The sequence below is a fragment of the Lepus europaeus genome, chromosome 12, assembly GCF_033115175.1.
Source record: "Lepus europaeus isolate LE1 chromosome 12, mLepTim1.pri, whole genome shotgun sequence".
NCBI classification, from domain to species: domain Eukaryota; kingdom Metazoa; phylum Chordata; class Mammalia; order Lagomorpha; family Leporidae; genus Lepus; species Lepus europaeus.
This window is the reverse complement of record NC_084838.1, coordinates 4,744,269-4,763,447: the sequence shown is the minus strand read 5'-3', so window position 1 is coordinate 4,763,447 and position 19,179 is coordinate 4,744,269. Positions and strand designations below refer to the sequence as shown.

General features: G+C 65.1%; 1 protein-coding gene across 1 annotated transcript in view; it reads left to right on the top strand.

Moving 5' to 3' along the window:
- Positions 1 to 19,179, top strand: part of HMCN2 (hemicentin 2) — a 139,177-nt gene that overhangs the window by 55,077 nt on the left and 64,921 nt on the right. The window contains exons 23-34 of the mRNA XM_062208446.1: positions 7,293 to 7,420; positions 9,425 to 9,679; positions 10,321 to 10,407; positions 12,387 to 12,581; positions 13,456 to 13,586; positions 13,806 to 13,932; positions 14,190 to 14,316; positions 14,799 to 14,953; positions 15,846 to 16,124; positions 17,237 to 17,518; positions 18,045 to 18,153; positions 18,327 to 18,496. Of these exons, the coding sequence (XP_062064430.1) occupies positions 7,293 to 7,420; positions 9,425 to 9,679; positions 10,321 to 10,407; positions 12,387 to 12,581; positions 13,456 to 13,586; positions 13,806 to 13,932; positions 14,190 to 14,316; positions 14,799 to 14,953; positions 15,846 to 16,124; positions 17,237 to 17,518; positions 18,045 to 18,153; positions 18,327 to 18,496 (2,045 nt within the window). The remainder of the gene's footprint in view (positions 1 to 7,292; positions 7,421 to 9,424; positions 9,680 to 10,320; positions 10,408 to 12,386; positions 12,582 to 13,455; positions 13,587 to 13,805; positions 13,933 to 14,189; positions 14,317 to 14,798; positions 14,954 to 15,845; positions 16,125 to 17,236; positions 17,519 to 18,044; positions 18,154 to 18,326; positions 18,497 to 19,179) is intronic.

Genomic DNA, 19,179 nt, shown 5'->3' with positions numbered 1-19,179 from the left:
AGAACCCGGTGTGCCGGCGCCGCAGGCGGAGGATTAGCCTGTTGAGCCGCGGCGCCGACCTGTTTCTCTTGAGATTACGAGATGCGGGGAGTTTATGGATGAGAGGAAAATGTGCTCGAGGGCTGACGCCCTGGGGTTCTTCGGCCCCGAGCACGCCTCGGCTGCTCCCTGCTCGGGTGTGGACCTGGGTGGCCCCTGGCCACCGTTGGCCTTCTTTCTCCATCGGTGAAGTGGACGTTACCGAAATCCGCTTGGACAAGGACGGCTGAGGATGTCGTCAGGGCTGAAACATCTCGCCTTGATCTTACGTTCCCGCTGCTCTTCCGAAACGAAGGCAGCATTGGGGCTTTTAAGACATGCTCACCCTGCGCCGCGTCTGCTGTTTCTCGCCCGCGTTCTGTACGGAGCAGCTGGCTGGGGCTGGAGTTTGCGCACCGGACAGTTCGCTTATTTAAAGTGCATGCTGGCTGGCGCCGTGGCTCAACAGGCTAATCCTCCGCCTTGTGGCGCCGGCACACCGGGTTCTAGTCCCGGTCGGGGCACCGATCCTGTCCCGGTTGCCCCTCTTCCAGGCCAGCTCTCTGCTGTGGCCAGGGAGTGCAGTGGAGGATGGCCCAAGTTCTTGGGCCCTGCACCCTATGGGAGACCAGGAGAAGCACCTGGCTCCTGGCTTCGGATCAGCGTGGTGTGCCGGCCACAGTGCACCAGCCACAGCGGCCATTGGAGGGTGAACCAACGGCAAAGGAAGACCTTTCTCTCTGTCTCTCTGTCTCACTGTCCACTCTGCCTGTCAAAAAAAAAAAAAAAAAAAAAAAGTGCATGCTTCCGCGGACTCCCCGCACTCGCAGAGCTGGGCGGCCGTCACCGCCGTCATCTTGAAAGCATCGTCATCCCCCTGCCCCCAGCCCCCTGGGAAACTCCGGACTCACCGGCAGCCGCCCCCGTTCCCGCGCCATCCCTGCCCCAACCCCTGGCAACCGCGAATCTGCTTTCTGTCTCTTAAGACTTGGCTCTTCTGGAAGTTTCTCGTCAGTGGAGTCGTGCATGGCGCTTTGGGGCTGGCTTCTCTCACGGAGCCTGAGGTTGAGGGGTTCACCTGTGTTGTAACGTGCAGAACCTCGTTCCTCTTTGTGGCTGGGCGACTTTGCAGCATGCGGCCACACCCCCGTTGTCCAGCCACTCCCCGGTGGATGGACCTCAGGTTGTTCCTGCCATTGAAGACTGAACACCCCTCACTGCTTTTTTAAAAAATATTTTTCTTAAGATTTATTTTACTTAATTGGAAGGCACAGTTACAGAGAGAGAGGGAGAGACAGAGACCTTCCATCCACCACTGCATTCCCCAGTTGGCTGCAGGGGCCAGGGCTGGGCCAGACCAGAGCCAGGAGCTTCTTCTGGGTCTCCCACGCGAGTGCAGGGGCCCAAGGACTTGGGCCACCTTCTGCTGCTTTCCCAGGCCGTAGCAGAGAGCTGGATCGGAAGTGGAGCAGCTGGGATTCTAACTGGCGCCCATAAGGGATGCTGGCACTGCAGGTGGCGGCCTTACCCACTGTGCCACAGCGCTGACGCCCACTGATTGTATTTTAGCTACTCCTGTAGGCTCTGGGTCCTCAGAGCTCTTTGGGCCTCCCTGCCACCCAGAGATGCACACACAGAACAAAGCTCCACCTCTCCCAGACCTGTGGGCTGCTCCCCTTGAGTGCCCCCTCAACTTGGCCTGAACATGAGGACTTGTGAGACTCCACGGGGCAGGCGTCTGGCCCTGATGCTAAGACGCCCGTGCCTCCTATTGCAGCATCTGTGTCTGCACTCCTGATTCCAGCTGCTGGCTGACTCACGTGCCAGGAGGCAGCAGTGACTGGGTCCCTGCCGCTCGTGCGGGAGACCCGGATGGAGTTAGTTCCAGGTCCCGGCTCCCACCGGCCCAGCCCTGGTCGCTGTAGGCATTTGCGGTATACAACAGCAGATGAGGGATCTCTTTTCCTCTTTCTCTACCTCTCCGACAACAACCACCGTGGAAGATGCACAGCACAGGCGCTGGCTGTCTGCTGCCCTGCCTCCTCTCCCCCCGCCCCGCCCCTTCCTCTTCCTCCTCTTTCTTCTCCAAGGGTGCCCCAAGGTTTGGCGTCCGAGCCGCCATTGTGGAAGCTGGGAACTCACTTCAGTGAATCCTAGTTGCCCTCTGCCTCCCCTCCCCTCCCCTCTCCTCACGCCTCGTCCTCTCCTCCTCTTCCCTCTGTGTGCCCTCGTGCTCCTCCCACCTTCGTGAGACATGCACACACCTGGTGTCTGGGCGGGGTCAGCTGGGTCACATCGCAGCCCTGCCCGGAGAACACACTGAGCTGAGCTCTCTGGGCGTCTCCTGCCCCTGAGTGAGCAAGTCCTAAGTGAAGGGGAACACACCGGGGGTCTGAGAAGCGCTGAGTGCTCCCCCGGCCCGCCCGCGGCGGCATGCCCAGTCCCTCTCGCTGCCACGTCCATGCACGTGCTGTCGCAGGGTGACATGGCGCCTCTTCTGCTCTGCCCTCAGCGCCTCTCGCGCCTTCTCCCTGGCCCACGCCACTTCTATCTCAAGAGCTCTCCTTGCTGAGCTGTCGTGGGTGGGGGAGGGGTGCAGCAGTCCCGGGCTGCCCTTCTCTCTGGGGTCATTTCCATGGCGCCAAACCCTGCAAGTGGACGGCCGAGGGCAAGGGCGGGGTGTGCTCCTTATCCCGCGGGCTGCTCTCGATGGAAAGGGCGCCCTGAGTCCAGCATTGCAGTGACAGCAACACCGCGGGCCCGGGACTGTGCCAAGGCCAAACCAGGGGACGCAGACCGGGGTCTCCCCACCCTGGCAGCATCCCGGCTGGCTCGGTGGCCATGAACAAGACCCTGCCCTCCCCAGGCCTCAGCCTTCCCATCTGAGCAATGAAAGGGTTGGGCAGGTGCTGATAGCCAGACAGCATCCCTTGGCTCTGGTCCTGGGACTCGGCCCCGGGATGCTGGGGCGAGGCACGGTTTCCAGGCAACAGTGTTTGTTTGTGATTCTGTTGTGGAGCTGGGACAGCTGTGAGCCGCCCTGGCTCGGGCTGTGGCTCCCGGAGGCAGCAGGCCAGGGTCCCACGCGGGCCAAGACCCAAGTCCCGAAAGAGGCGGGGGGCAGCGAGAGGATGGAGTGCCTGTGTCTGCTTCCCCCAGGTTTTCTCTGTTCCATACTCCCACCCTCCCCTGCAAGGGGGCCGCTGGCCCAGTCACCAGGAGCCCAGGCGTGGGGTGTCCACCTGTCTCCCCCAGGTTGCCCTCTGGTGGTTCAGTGGGAGGCCAGTGTCTGTCTGGAGAACATTCCAGCTAAGGAGATCCCAGAGTGGAACGTTGCAGATTGTGAGGGTCGGGACCCCTGAGCGGCTGAGTGGCCGTGATCCCAGGAGCTGGGTCTCTCTCACCATCTTCTGATATGCAAAGGGCAGTGAGGTAATGGGAAGGCCTGTCTTAGGGTCTGGCTGTTGGACGTGTGTGAGAGAATGTCTGGCAGGTGTTTAGCTGTGCGGTGTGCCCGGGAGAAGCTGAGAGCCGCGCGGTGTACCCGGGAGTAGCTGAGAGCCGCGCGGTGTACCCGGGAGCAGCTGAGAGCCGCGCGGTGTACCCGGGAGTAGCTGAGAGCCGCGCGGTGTACCCGGGAGTAGCTGAGAGCCGCGCGGTGTACATAGGAGTAGCTGAGAGCAGCGCGGTGTACCCGGGAGTAGCTGAGAGCCGCGCGGTGTACATAGGAGTAGCTGAGAGCCGCGCGGTGTACCCGGGAGTAGCTGAGAGCCGCGCGGTGTACCCGGGAGTAGCTGAGAGCCGCGCGGTGTACCCGGGAGTAGCTGAGAGCCGCGCGGTGTACCCGGGAGAAGCTGAGAGCCGCGCGGTGTACCCGGGAGTAGCTGAGAGCCGCGCGGTGTACCCGGGAGTAGCTGAGAGCCGCGCGGTGTACCCGGGAGAAGCTGAGAGCCGTGCGGTGTACCCGGGAGTAGCTGAGAGCCGTGCGGTGTACACAGGAGGCACTCGCAGGAGGCACGGGATAGTTGAGAGCTGTTGCTGGCGTCGGCGCCATCCCTGTTAGCAGTGCCGCACAATGGGTTCATCATATCCAGGCTCCCAATACATCACACTGACCTTGGAGAACACCGGGCTCTTTTTCCTCCATTTTCCCAGCATGGCTTTGCCATCTGAGGCTTTCTGAGCAGGGTCTGTGGCGCCAGTGCAGGCATGGTATGCAGGTGAGGGTCACGGTGACCCTCCAGGCTAACCTGCCTCTCCCTCCCCACTGCCACCATGGACACGGGTCCTGGCGCATGCCTGGTGTGTCTGACTGAGGCAGACAGACAGCCCAGACTCTGGGGAACCTGAGGACAGGAGTACTCCCGCCCCCCACTCCCGCCCCAGGCAGCCCTGTTTAACGATGCATATGAATATGGACGAATGAATGGCTGCACTGGGCTCAGGGCCCTCAGCAGGGGGAGTCCAGCTTCCTGGGGTCATCAGGGAGGGCTTCCTGGAAGAGCTGCAGCCTGTGTTGCCTTGAACATGGAAGTGTGCGGGCAGGGGACAGCTGGAATTCACCATCCCATGGTCACGGAGCACCTAGGAGGGGCCAGGCCTGTGCCAAGGGCTGGGACACTCCGGGGACCTGGGCACACCTGACTTCTCCTCTGGAGCCATCAGACAGCGACAGGTGGTGACAGGTGTCAGGAGCAGGGCCCGGCAGTGGCTGGAGAGGGGAGCCCAGCGGGCTGCGCCCAGGTGTGTCCTGGGGACCAAGTGTGTGACTGTGGCCAGGCTCTGCACTGTTCGAGCCCTGGTCTCTGGGGACAGGTCCGGAGCTCACGGGCAGGGTGGGGGGCCCCCTCCTGGATCCCGCCCCCGCCTCTGACATCTGCTCGTGCCTCGCCCCGACAGTGTGGCCCGAGCCAGCCGGGCGTCATAAACAGGAAATTCCCCAGCACCTCGGCGCGTCCTCATCTGGGCGCCGCATGGAGCCATCTGGCTGCACCCGTGAGCAGGCGCTCCTGGTAATGACACCGCCACCGTGTCCTCCGCGTTTCCTCCCGCCCCTCCCCTGCCCCTGAGCCTCCAGCCGAGCCTCTGGGACAGCGGATGGACAAACAGTGGCCTGGCGCAGCCGCGTGGGCTTCGGGGGAGGCAGAAGTAGGGGCCGGGGCTGGCTCCCGCGGGTCCCCGCTGGCTGTGCTGGGGTTCTGTCCAGGGATCAGCAGTTGGTCACAGTGTGGTTTAAAGCGGGCAGGGATGTGACCAGACTGGCGTTTCGTGCAGCACAGCTCCGCTGGGAGGCACGAGAAACTTCTTTTGGGCTCCGCAGGCCTCAGCCTGTCCATCTATAAAATGGGTTCTGTCCTCGAGGGGGACGAGGTGCCCGCTTTTACTGCTGGGAGCACTTGGCACCCCCACTTTGGGGGTGTCCTTTGTTGCTTATTTGTGTGTGTGTTAGTAGTTCCCACTTCCTGTCCTTTCAAGGGGTCGGAAAGGGAGAGAGCAAGGGGTTCTGTGGTCCCTAAAGTCGCCAGAATTTCGAGGCTACCCCTGAGGTGCCGGAGTTGGGATTTGGGGCTCAGAGATGTCAATGCCCCTGCCTGAGGCTGCACAGCCCGTTCGGATCCAGAACTGCAGTTCCTAGCCCTCGTGGTCCCGGCTTGCTGGGGCGGGGGGGGGGGGTGCTGCTGTGCAGTCCGGGGTGGGACCTGCGCACCGGCCTCACACCTGCTCCTGAGCGCTTGAGCCTCGCTGCGGCGGCGTGGACGCGCCAGCATTGCCGCCTCGTCGTCCACGCCTTACCCATCGTGCGCCCTGCCTGGTCCGGCCCGTTGGAGACTGGGCCAGGGACAGGTCGGACGAGGTCCCCTTGGAAGGGCAGCCCCAGTGCAGGGGAAGCTCACGCAGCGGCGTGCGGGGTTCTGTGGGAGGGAGGAGGGAGGAGCCAGGTGCTGAAATGTCCACCCAGATGCCTTGAGGGAGTACCGCACCGCGACGAGGGGGGACTTGGCGACACGTGGACACTGCGCGTGTCTGTGAGGTAGTGAAGGAGCGAGCAGCCCCGCGTGGCGTTCACGGGCACTGTCGTCTCCGCAGAAGCAGCTGGCCCTGCGGGTGCCTCTCTGCTCCAGGCCTGTGCTGTGCGGGAGGTCACGCTGTCCTGACACGTTCCGGGAAGGTTGAGCGACCCTGACCTCACATGGCAGGCCCGTGGCCGTGCAGGCCGCACCCAAGGGGGCTACTGGGGGCAGTGATTGTGCCACCCCGTGGACGGGGAGGGCTTCTGTAGTGCAGACCTGGCGGAGACCTGTGCCCAGCGCTCGGCTGGCAGCCGCCCAGGGTGGGTGCGAGGGTCTCCGAGGGTCCTGTGGGTGACTCTGTGAGCTCCATTTTGTGGAGGACACGGAGGCAGAGCAGAAAGGGGGTGGAGGCCAAGGCCAGAGCCCCCAGGGCTGTTGGATTCTAGAACCCAGCTGGCGACCTCCACGGAGGGCAGGCTGGGGACCGGCCCTTGGGGCCCCCCACCCCAGCACTGGCCACGTGCTCTCGGGGCCAGCCGGGGCCAGTGGCCGCAGCTGCCCTCCCTGTTTTACGGGGGCAGGGGATTCTACAGCCAGCACATGTGGCTGGTGACATCATGTCTGCAGGGGCCCTGGGGGCCGGCCCAGCTGCAGGAGCCTGGCTGGGGGTCCAGGACCTTGTGGGAGGAGTCAGGTGACTTCAGAAAGGTGGGCGGATTTGGGAGGCGAGGACGGGAGTCTCAGCTTCCCCCGAGGGTCCTCGGTGCAGCTCTGGAGGAAGGGCCCCCCCAAAGGCACTGGGTGCAGTCGGGGGGCCTGGCACTTAGATGTGGGGGCCTTGGGATCAGAGGTTCCTCTCGCAAAGCTGAGGAGAGGCCTCCCAAAGGGGCCTCATCTTTGGGGGGCAGGTGTGTGGTGTGGGAGGGAGCAAGCACTGGGTGTGACGGGGCCCGGACCCGGGCAGAGCCAGCCTCTGACGTCAGCCGTTTGAGTCCCATTTTACAGATGAGGTATGTAGACTCCAGGAGGTGCAGCAGCTGCCCCAAGTCACACGGCCGGGAAGGGTTCAGACTCTGGACTCCTATGGGGATGGGGCTTGGCCCAGGCCTGGTGGTTTGGGACACAGAGGTAGTTCAGGGGTGGAGTCGAAGTGGGCAGTCCCAGCAGGCTTCCTGGGGGAGGCGGTTGCTGCAGGTGGGGTCCTGAAGTCTTTCTGTTGGGTGGGGTGGGTTGGGGTCTCACTGGTGGCCGTCCTTCTCACAGGCTTGGCCTCCTCCCCTCGGGCTCCCTGCGTCTGGCCCAGGCCCAGGCAGGTGACAGTGGCCACTACGAGTGCACGGCAAGTAACCCGGCAGGGTCTGCCTCCCGACGCTACATCCTCAGGGTGCAAGGTAGGGCTGGTGGGCTCGGGGTCTCCCTGGGTCCCTGCTCCCTGCCCTTCCCTCTGTCTCTGTGCCAGGCCTCAGACCCTTCCCTCCCCACACCCAGCTCCCCTCAGGTGCCGCCCCCTTCCTCACGCCTCCTGCCTCCTGTCCACCGCTGGCTCCACCTCTCCCATAGCCCTCAGCCAGGGGCAGGAGAGGCTGAGCAGAGGCCCAGTGGGGACCTAGTGTGGGGTGCACTTGTGGGTGGGGAACCCTTGGATGTGGATCTCAGGGATGCCCTGTCCAGTTCCCGGCCCCGCCCAGCTGTGCAGGAACCCGGGCATACAGCAGTGTCCCCTGGACGCTGGGCTCCCCACAGCCCCTGGGACACACCCTTCCCCTGGGCCGAGGTCCTGAACACCCCGTTCTGGTTGTGGCCCCTGGCCTGATGGGGTCCCGGGAGCGGCTGTTCTCTGGGGTGCCCCGGTCCCGTTCAGAGGAAGCCAGCTGGTGCGAGCCAGGGGCCTTGTCTCAGGTAGCCAAGGAGGCGGTCAGGACGGGAAGGCCTGTATGAGCCGCCCCTTGTGCACGGGGACTGTAAGCAAAGAGTGGCTTCTGCATTGAAACCACTGGCCCGGTGACCAGATCGTCTTCGTGACGCCGGTCAGTTATCTGGAACTCTCAGCGTCCACTCACATGGGTCTTCCTGGACGTAGCTAGCCATGTCCGTCTGCACATCGTCCAGGATGGCCTTGACTCTGTACGAGCTGAGCCACGTGGCCGAGACAGACCCTCTGGCCTGCAAACCTGGACTGTTTCCCACCATGGGCTGGCGCTCCATTTGACAGATGGAAAGGCTGAGGCCCAGGGAGAGGAGAGCTGGAAGGTTTGCTGTGGGCTTGGGTGGGGGCATCAGCAGGAGGCAGGGGGACGAGCAGGGCCCTGCAGCAGGCAGAGCTGGGCTGTGTGGCCTTAGGTCACTTGCTTGGCCTCTCTGAGCCTTGGTTGTAAGGTGGGGCCACGATAGTGCCCATCCTGTCATGGTCAGAGGGGTCGGTGAGCCCAGCAGGTGCGCGCGAGAGGGAAGGGCAGGCAGCTGAGCCTGCGCCTGGAGCCCCTGGGCGCAGGGGCCAGCCTTGACGCAGCGTCAGCGTATCTCTAGATACGACCTCCAGATGGCCACATCTCCAGGCTCCTCAGAAGCTGGGACAGGCTGGGTGTGCCTCGGCTTCCCCCGAGGGCCCAGGGCACTTGTCCCAGATTCCCGGGAAGTCCTGGAGCAGGGTGGCCCCTGGGTCCTGTAAACTCCCCTGAGTCCCCTGGGGCTGAGCTGCGGGGACCAGGGTGGTGGTGGCTCCAGCTCCTGTCAGCCGAGGGGCAGGAGTGACTCCGGCCAAGTCCAGTAACCTTCCCAAACCTGTTTCCCCATCGTACGACGGGCATGGCCTTGGACAGCCTGCAGGAAGGGCCTCTGAGATGCGAGACGAGAAAATTGCATGGAGACCTGACTGTGAGAGGGGTGGGGCCCACTGTCCTTGTCACGGCCGGGGGGGGGGGGGCAGCAAGGATGCCTGTGCCGGCCTGGCTGCCATGGCTCAGCGGCCCCGCGGCGGGCACGCTGTGGCCAGCCCTAGGTCAGCGGTGTTAATGCTGCTCCCATCCCCTCCTCATGTGGCTTGGTGACAAGGGGGCCCTGTGGTTGTGAGGATGACAGTCCCTGCACCCCCTGGGCCTCAGTTTCCCCATGTGGAGCATCCAAGGGGTGCTTCTCAAATGGTGGGCGGAGGCGGGGTCAGCAAGCTACACGCAGGGAGCAGGTGTTGGGATGGAAGGCCAGGGGTTCTCATGGTGGGGGCGGTCCCCGTGGGGTGTCCTGAAATCTTATCCTGCATGCCAACAAGAGTCGCCAGCCTTACGTTGACCCCGGGATGACTTTATGGGTCTGTGACTCAGAGGTGTGGTGGGGATCTAGGTGCCGTGACCTCTCACCTGGGCCTCCCGACCTTGACCCCTTCCCCGGGACGCTGTCAGTGCCCCCTCAGGTGCAGCCGGGCCCTCGGGTCCTGAAAGTGCTGGCAGGAGAAGCCCTGGACCTGAACTGTGTGGCCGAGGGCCAGCCAGAGCCCCAGCTGAGCTGGTCCAAGGACGGAGCGGCCCTGCGGGGCAGGGGGCCCGAGGGCTCTATCCAGTTCACTGCTGTGGAGACTTCAGACGCCGGGCGGTACCGCTGTGAGGCCTCCAACAGCGCTGGGGTGGATGCGTGGGAGCTGGAGCTCAGGGTGCTGGGTGAGTAACCCCGAGCGGCACGGCCTTCGGAGGGGCTGGGCTCTGTGCCAGGCTCGGGCCACGCCTATCCCCTTCCTTCCCACCCCCGGCCCTCGTTCTCTGGGACTTCCCGGGCCCTGCCGGTGTCGGGAGCTTTGGTGAGCCCTCTGCTGGCGAGCAGGTCCTCAGACACGCCCCCCACGCTCCTGCCAGGGCCGCGACCTGTGGCCCCTGAGCACCTGCGGGGACAGAGGCTCTGGGGTGGGGTTGGGGGTGGAGCAGGCAGCAGGGGCTTGGGCCAGGGTCTGCGTTCCCACTCCCAGCTGCCCTTCGTCCGCGCTCTCGGACTCTCAGATGCTTAGAGAGAATGTGGCACGTGGGAAGTTCTGGGTCACTGGCGTTTTCCTCACTGGGAATTTAGAACACGCGTGGGCAGCTGCTGCTGGGAGGGGACGGGAGGACAGGAGCCTGCTCAGCGCCTGTGTCTGAGGGCACGGAGCCTCCTGGGCCAGTGGGGCTACCCTGCAGGAGGCGGGCGTGCGCTCCCTGGGAGGCCGAGGGCCGGGAAATTCTAGAAGAGGATGTCCTGGCCCTGGGTGACCAGGGGGCAACGCCAGACTCGGCTGCAGGGGTGTGAGTGTGGCCGTGTTGCCTCCCACCAGAGCCGCCATACTGGGGGGCAGAGGAGACGCGCGACCTGCTGGAGCGAGTGGCGGGGGAGAACGCCAGCCTGCCGTGCCCGGCCAGAGGTGAGGCTGGGCCCGCGGGTCGGGGAGGAGGCCCCTGCCCTGTGGGATGGGCAGAAGCCTTGGCTCTCTTGTTAGGGGCGGTGCAGGCCCGGCGGGGGGGGTGGGCGCTCTGGGTTGACCCCAGCCCTGGCTGCCCATCAGGCCCAAAGCCCCTCAGCAGACGGGGGCGTGACTGGTGGGCCGGAGTGGCCCCGGGTCCTTGGGTCGGTGCCCCAGACTTCCTCACGGAGCACGGATTCGTGGGGTCCTGGGCACAGCGGCTTCCTTGGCCCCCATGGGGGGCATCAGCGCCCCTGTGGTCAGCGGTGCAGCGTGGAGCCCAGCTCAGCCCTCCCTGGCCGTGTGATACTTGCAGCTCGCTCCCCTTTCCCGGGCTTCAGTCTCCTCTCTGACCAGTGGACTCACACAGAGTGCTGGGTCCCAGCACCTGCCTGGCGCCTGGTGGGGCTCAGGGGCTGTGGTGGGGGCGCTCTATTCCCCCTCTCTGAGGACCTCACCACGCCCCCAGCCCCCCCCCGCCTGATGCTCCTCTCTGCTCTGGGCTCTTCTGTGACTGCTGCTGCCCAGAGTGTGGCCGGGGGTGTGTGAAGGGTGGTCTTTGGTGTCGGGGAGCGCAGGGCCGGTTCCCTAGGCAGCAGCCAGGGAGCCACCTCTGTCTCAGCTACTCCTCAGGCGCGGGTGCCGGGGAAGTCCCTGGACAGGACCGGGGAGAGGTAGGGAGGGCAGGGAGTGGGGGAGTGGCACCTGTGGGGCTCACCCTCTCTCAGCTACTCCTCCTCAGACGCGGGTGCCGGGGAAGTCCCTGGACAGGACCAGGGAGTGGGGGGGGAGGGCAGGGAGTGGGGGAGCGGCACCTGTGGGGCTCACCCTCACGGCGCTGCCCACCTGGAGGGCCTCTGAGGTCCTGGGCCTGGGCCACGGTGCCATCTTGTGTGCATCTGTGGTACCAGTGAGAGGCCGGTCTGCACTGGGGGTGGGGGTGGGGAAGCGACCCCAGCTCCTGCCCTCTGGGTGCCCCATCCCTGGCAAGTCTTGTCCTTGGGCCGGACTTCACCTGCCTGGCTCCCAGCCCTGAGGCCTTGAACCCTGAGGGATGGAGGGACTGGCACCTGGTCCAGTGCCCAGCACCTGCAGCCGTGCCCTTCGCCTCCTTGTGAGGGGTGGGACGGGAAGGCCAGGAGCCCAGACCCCACTTCATGGTACTTTGGGACCCTCCCCTCCCTGCCTCTGCGAACTGGGAGGTGTGGGGGGCAAAGTGAGTGATTTGCAGGGACAGCCCCGGCCTCAGCCAGAGCCCCGGCCTCTTCCCTCCTCGGCCTCAGAGCAGCCCTGCCGTGAGGGCTCCTTGATGGGTTAAAGTTTGTGCATTAAAAACATTTAAATAGATAGTTTTTAATAAAAATAAAAACAACCCAGGGGTGGGAAGGCAGGGGTCAGAGGGTAGTGAGGGAGCTAGGAGGGGTGTGTGTGTGTGTGTGAGGTGTGTGTGTGCTGTGGGATGTGTGTGTGTGTGTATGCTGTGGTGTGTGGGTGGTGACAGTCTGATGGCAGAGGGGATGCCGGGGGTGTGGCAGTGCTGGGGTCTCCCCTGCCTGTGCCCTGATCGGACGGCGCAGTGCAGAGTGAGCGCCAGGCTCACCTGTCCACTTAGCACCTACTGTATGCTGGGCACTGTGCTAGTGGTGAGAAGCCAGACCTGGCCCTCAGGGGACAAAAGAAACCGCAGCGGTGTGTGTGTGCCTCTGTGGAGCGCTGGGGAGATGGAGGGGCGGGCAGAATGGAAGTGGGGGTGGATCCTTCCTGGGAAGGAAACCAGAAAACAGGATGTGGCCCTGGGCCCCGGGGCCCCTCAGTAGGGACGCACATAGGCACCTGCACCCCTGGGGGCCAGAGTGAGCTGCAGGTGCCTGGGGGAGACACGTCGGGGACAGAATGTGACGGGGTGTTCTGTGCTGATGGCTCCCTGCACCTTCCCCCAGGGACGCCCCAGCCACAGGTCACATGGCGCAAGGGGCCATCCTCGGAGCCCCTGGGCGGCCAGCCGGGCGTGGAGGTGCTGGCTGAGGGCTCTCTGTTCCTGGCCTCAGTCTCACCCAGCGACAGTGGTGACTACGAGTGCCAGGCTACCAACGAGGCGGGCTCTGCATCCAGGAGAGCCAAGCTGATGGTCTATGGTGAGCAGGGACCCCAGGGCTGGGGGCTGGGAGCTGCAGGAGCCCCTTCTGATGGAGGTCCATGGTGATGCCAGGGTCTGATGGATGCCACCAGATGTGGGCGTGCCAGAACTCATTGCAGGGGAGGCCACCGGTCTCTCTGGGTGCCGGGGAGGGTGAGGGCATGAGGGTGCTGGCAGAGTGGCTGGTTGTCGGGCACCCCACTTCCCAGGAGCGACACCTGGCTTTTCAGATGGCCCAGCAGGTGAGTCCGTTTGCAATGAGCCATGGGGGCAGCGGAGTTCCTCCCCTCACCCCTGGGTCCTTGTCGCCTGCGGGGAGAGCCCCCTGCCCCTGCAGTCATGGTGCTGTGTCCTGGGTTGGGGGAGCACTTCCTGCTGACGGATGGACACGGCCAGTGTTAGTGGCCCCTGTGGCCACCTGCCAAGGCTGCTTCCATTGTGCTGGCATGCCTGGTTCATCTGTTACGAAGACGTACCCAGGCCCTGCTCCCATTGCACTGGCGTGCCTGGATCGTGTTACAAAGACGTGCTCAGGCCCTGCCTCTACAGGTTCTGGCTCCAGGCCAGGCTGAGCCAAGCACCGTGTAGACGCGGGGACATCTTGCGATCCTCAGTGTCAGTGAGACCCTGGCCTGGGCGCACGGGGTGCGGATCCCAGGGCGAGGCTGCTGGGGTTGATCCTGGTCTGCAGGGCCCCTTGTGGCCAGGTCAGGGGCTGGGGCAGAGAGACCTCCTGGGACCCCAGTGGCAGCCATGACAGGCCCCACAGGTCTCTGAAGGATCAGGAATCGGGGCCTGAGCAGCTCAGATGGGGCCCCAGCGTCTGTGGCTCTGAGGGGAGGGGCCAGCGTCTCTGCGTCTTGCTTCCCAAGTGCCCCCCAGCATCCGTGAGGATGGGCGCAAGGCCAACGTGTCGGGCATGGCCGGGCAGTCTCTGACGCTGGAATGCGACGCCAACGGCTCTCCAGCCCCCGAGATGGTGTGGCTCAAGGATGGGCAGCTGGTAGGTGGCCCCTTGGGGTGGACGGGCTGTGGGTGGGATTTAGGTGGGGCTCGGGCCTTCTGGGGGGTGCTCCTGCAGGTGGGGAAGTGGGGTGGGTTTCCTGGGGAGGCAGTGGAGGATTGTGGTCTCCGGACAAAGCCTGAGGGGCTGCCTGGTGGAGAGAGCACAGCGGCCAGCTCTCACTGCTGTTGTTCACCCACTCCCTCGGCCTCTGCCCAGATCCCAGAGGAGGGCAGCCACCGCCTCCACTTCCCCAGGATCCGAGAGGCCGACTCTGGCCTCTACTCCTGCAGGGCAGAGAACCAGGCTGGGACCGCCCAGAGGGACTTCCGTCTCCATGTACTCGGTGAGCCCCCAGCTGCCACGTGTGTGCCTGCGGAGAGCGGGACAGAGAGGCCCAAGGCCAGCTTAGTCCCTGTCCTCATGGAGCCCTGGGGGTGGGGGTGAGGAGGGCCAACTTCCGTCTCGTGATCAACCCAGTGAGGCAGAGTGATCCCAGGAAGCTCAGGCGGACAAGGCAAGGGTGTGCCCGTTGGGGGACCTGCAGGTTGGCAGAGGCTTCCAGGGCTTGTGCCATGTCCACCATCTCTTCTTGCTCCCCAGTCCCTCCTTCTGTGCTTGGAGCTGGGGCCGCCCAGGAGGTGCTGGGCCTGGCCGGCACAGATGTGGAGCTGGAGTGTCGAACCTCGGGGGTCCCCATGCCCCAGGTGGAGTGGACCAAGGACGGGCAGTGAGTGACCCCTAGGAGGATGGTGTGGTGGCGGTGCCAGGCAGGGGCGGGCTGGCTGGCTGGGGGAGTGGGGAGGTTGACAGGCATGGTGAGTGCTACCCAAAACAGACCCCTTACCCATTGGCAGTCAGTCTCCTCCCCTCCACCTGCCCGGCCCTGGCAACCAGTGGTTTGCTTTCTGTTCCTGTGGGTGGAATCAGACGACAGGTGGCCTTTTGGGTCTCGCTCCCTGCACTCTGCGCCTTGTCCTTGGGGGCTCCCAAGCTGGATGGAGCGAGTGTCAGAATCCTGTTCCGTCCTTGGCCGAACAGCGCCCTGCTGTGTGCACGGACCACCTGCCGTGTGTCCGTCCCGTGGTCAGGGGACATCGGGCTGCTTCTGCCGCGGGTGACCGTGACTGCCATGAGCCCCGCTCTGCACAGCCTGCCTGCCTGGCCAGCACCTTGGCCCGACTGGCAGCTTTCCTGTGACCATCTCTGTAGGCCTGTGCCCCCCGGAGACCCTCGTGTCCAGCCGCAGGATGACGGCCAGGTCCTCAGGATCACCAGCAGCCACCTGGGTGACGAGGGACACTACCAGTGCGTGGCCTTCAGCCCAGCCGGCCAGCAGACCAAGGACTTCCGGCTCAGAGTCCAGTGTGAGCCCCGGCCCCGCCCAGGACCCCAGCTGCTCCGTGGCTTCCAGCTGAGCTGCCTGCTGTTGGGGAGGGAGGATGAGGGCAGCAATGGGGGCTCCGGAGTGCAGAGCCCCCAGGCAGAGCAGGGCAGAAGGAGGCACCAGAGGTGTCTGGTTGGCATCCCCCCGAGTTCCATCCCAGGTCCCAGGTTTTCCTCCTTCCGCTCGGGACGATTGGCTGTTCAGTTTTCTCTTTACATGAGACTATTTCCTTCACACCCACTGATAAGGCTTTTTGGCTCAGCTGTGAGCGGGAAGCCAGGGCCACGCGGCTGTAGTGGGAGGAAGTGGAGAAGACCCCGACCACCAGAGAGCCGCTGCTGACGCTCGCGAGTGGGCAGAGGCGCCCGCCCGCACCTGCTCGCTCCGTGCTCAAAAGCAGTGGAAAATGCTAGAAAAACGAGGGAGCCTGTGGCGCCAGACCGCGCCTTCTCTTGCTACAGCCAGGGCAGCAGGAGCTGCGGCTGCCTCCCCCGGGGCGGGGCCTGTCCTGGAGGAAGCCGTGACCTAGCCAAGCCCCTCATTTCACAGATGGGGAGACTGAGGTCCAGAGAGGGGACGGGACCCACCCGGGGTCATACAGTGAGTCAGAGGCAGGGTGGGGCCCAGCGCCCAGGCCTGGGACCCCCTCCCCCGACTGGGGCACCTCCCGTGAGGAGCGGGCTGCTTCTCCCTCCACCACACCCCCGGGCTGGCCTCTGCCCTCCGTCCCCACATGCCCCGAGCCCCACGCCTTGCCAGCCTCACAGTAGATGCCTGGGACACGTGTGTGCACTGCTTGTGGCCTGAGGGCATGTGCATGTCACTCTGGGGAGGGCAGCCTGTGACCAGCCTCACCCCACTGTCCTTCTCAGCACCCCCCACCATCCGGGGCTCCAACGAGACCGGCCAGGTGGCTGTCATGGAGGGCCACCCGGCGCAGCTGCTGTGCGAGGCCCGGGGAGCGCCCGCCCCTGCCATCGCCTGGTTCAGGGACGGGGCCCTGCTCCCACCCAGCGCCAAGGCGCTCTACGCCAGGGGCGGGCGGCAGCTGCAGCTGAGGAGCGCCCAGGCCGCGGATGCGGGGCTGTACACCTGCCAGGCCAGCAACGCCGGCGGCGTCACGGAGAAGGCCACCCGGCTGCAGGTGTACGGTGAGCGAGTAGGGGTGGGGGCGGGGCAGTGGGAGGGACTCAGGTGTGGTGGCCACTTGGAGTGGTCACGGGCAAGTAGGTTAATGGGACAAAAAGTTCTGCAAGGGGAGGAGTCAGCTCAGCTCAGCCAACACGTCTCACGTCTCACGTAGGCGAGGGCCTGGGGGAGGGGGAGGCGAGGGCCTAGAGGGGAGGCGAGGCAGGGTTGGGTCTGGACTCAGCTCCCCCAAGGCGTGGGCTCCTCCCCAGCCTGTGCCCAGGCAGTACGCACGTGCACTCCCGGCTGCTGTCACCAGGTGCCGAAAGGGCTGGGACTCCCTGCGCCCCACTTGGGGACAGCACAGGAGGGTGCGGAGGCCAGGGGCTGGCCCAGGGTCCCGCTGCTGGGAGGGCTGCCTCTGAATCGCACACTGTTCACGTGTGTGTCCGCCAGCTCTGCAGGGCTCGCCTCTGAGGACGTGCGGAGGACCAGGCGGGTGGACCGGGCGGGATCTGAGCGGGAGCCCCGGTGCCGTGTGAGGGGCACCGCATAGGCCCATGGGGGTCAAACCGGCCCCCGTGAGGAGTCCGCTGGGGCGTGTAGGGCCTGAAGCAAGGTGACCGTGTGGAGCCCTCGGGCAGCCCCTGAGGCCTCGGACGAGGGGTCAGAAATGTATGAGACCCCAGCAAGGCGAGAAGCCCACCGTGGCCCATGGTGCCCTGTGTCCTCCGTGATGGCCCCGTCAACTCAGGCACTTGGGGCACCCTCAGCGGAGAGAGGGAGACTCCCCGCTCTGGCTTGGCAACACTGGGCTCCGCGCACAGCTCAGATCCCGTCTCCTCGGCCGCCCTGAGTCACGCTCTCCTCTGGCCAGGGAGGGAGGGGACTTCCCGGAGAAGTGGCTCTGGCCCTGGGCAGCGCCTTGCTTTGAGCTCAGCACATGAGACCTGCTATGTGCAGGTACCGGGGACCACACAGACAGGCCATGGTTGTATTCCTGGCGAGCTCGGGGCGGGGTTGGCAAACAGTGCCCTCGTTGATGGGGGGCACAAGGGGTTGAGGGGGGCTGGGAGAGGCTTCCTGGAGGAGGTGGTATCTGGCAGAGGCCTGAGCAGCTCCTCCTCTCCCTCAGTGCCCCCAACCATCGAAGGTGCCGCCGGAGGGCCGTACGTGGTGAAGGCTGTGGCCGGGAGGCCCCTGGCGCTGGAGTGTGTGGCTGGAGGCCACCCACCCCCCAGTCTCTCCTGGCACCACGAGGGGCTGCCCGTGGCCGAGAGCAACGGGACGTGGCTGGAGCCGGGTGGCGTGGCGCTGCGGCTGGAGAGCCCGGGGGAGGCGTCTGGAGGCCTGTACAGCTGTGTGGCCAGCAGCCCTGCGGGCGAGGCCGTGCTGCAGTACTCTGTGGAGGTGCAGGGTGAGCGCGGCTGTGTGCCTGGGGCCCTCGTCCCATGCAGCCCTGCGGGGAGGTTCCCAGCGGCCCTGTCCTGCAGGTAGATCAGGGCGCTGGGGACCATCATGGTGAGCCCCAGGATCCTGCCCAAGGCCCCGGGCGAGGCCCTGTATGACAGGACACGCTGTTCTGCCTTTGTGTGAGGATGTGAGCAGTTACTGAGCGCTCCCTGGGGCCCGGAGCTGGGTGCGGGTGCTGGTCCCCCATGAGGCTCTCGAGCTGTGACTGAGCCACCCGTGTGCCACTGGAGAGAAAGCAGGGAGTAAGACTGGCCAGCATCCTGGGCCCCGGGTCTACCGGAAGCAGATGTTCACTACAGCGGCCCAAGCTGCAGGGAGACCCGAGGTGGCCCCTTGCCCAGCCTGGAGGTGGCTCTGGCAGGGGGAGCCTCTTATGGGGAGGCTTGGAGGCAGGGCTCTGAGGGGTGCGGGGTTGCCTGAGGCCAGCATGTGCTGAGCTCCCGACACCTAACAGAGGGTCCTGCCCATAGTGCCCCCTCAGCTCCTGGTGGCCGAAGGCTTGGGCCAGGTGACCACCGTCGTGGGACAGCCCCTAGACCTTCTCTGCCAGGCCTCGGGCTCCCCGATGCCCACCGTCCAGTGCGTACGGGGCTGCAGAGGTTGGGGCTGGCATGGGGTCAGGTGGGGAAGGAGGCCGCGAACCCAGGGAAGAGCAGAGCAGGCGGGCGGGGCCTCCAGGCCTCCCGCTCTGTCCTGCCTGGCCCGGCCTGCCCTTCTCTCAGGCTGGCCCGTCCCCTCCCTGCCGGTCATAGGTGGCTGCAGAATGGCCGCCCCGCCCAGGAGCTGCCTGGGGTGCAGGTGGCCTCGCTGGGGAGCACGCTGCGCATCGACCACGTGGAGCTGGGCCACGCCGGCCTCTTCGCCTGCCAGGCCACGAACGAGGCGGGCACTGCTGGGGCTGAGGTGGAGGTGTCTGTACATGGTGAGCGGGCACCTGGGGCTCTGGGGCCGTGGGCAGCCTGAGATGCCAGGAGTGGGTGGAGCCAGAGGCCGTGGCAGGCCACGGAAGGGCGTGCGCTGGTCTCTGGGTGGCATTTGTAGCCTGGCTGTCCCAGTTCCCCAGAGAGAGGCAGGAGTGAGAGGCTGGCCTCGGTGGCTTGTCACATTTGTCATCTGTCCTGTGCAGCCCCCAGGCTCTTGCTGTCCTCCCCAGCTGCCTCTCACCACTCGCTCACTTCACACCGACCACACCGAGCTTTGTTCAGTTCCTTAACTGTCAGCCCAGGCCCTCTGTCACCTCCCAGTCTGCACAAGCTGTGCCCTCACCCGGAACATTCTTCCTCCTCTTTGCCTGCCTACCCGCTCCCTATCTTAAGGTCTCTGCAACACCCCTTCCTCCAGGAAGCCGTCCTTGGTTCCACCATGTTTCTAATCTGTGCTGCTCAGCCTTATGGCCATACTAACCGTACTGGGATTGTTTGCTTGTTTATCTCTGCTGTCCAGTTCTGTGGCTTCTGAGAGGACAACATGGTGACCAGCTTTCTCTGCTGTCTGGGGCCTGGAACATTCTGGGTGCAGGGTGGATGCTCAGCTCACTTGTAGGTGGTGGGTCAATGGGTGGATGGGTAGATGAGTAGGTGCATGGATGGATGGGGGGGGAGTGAA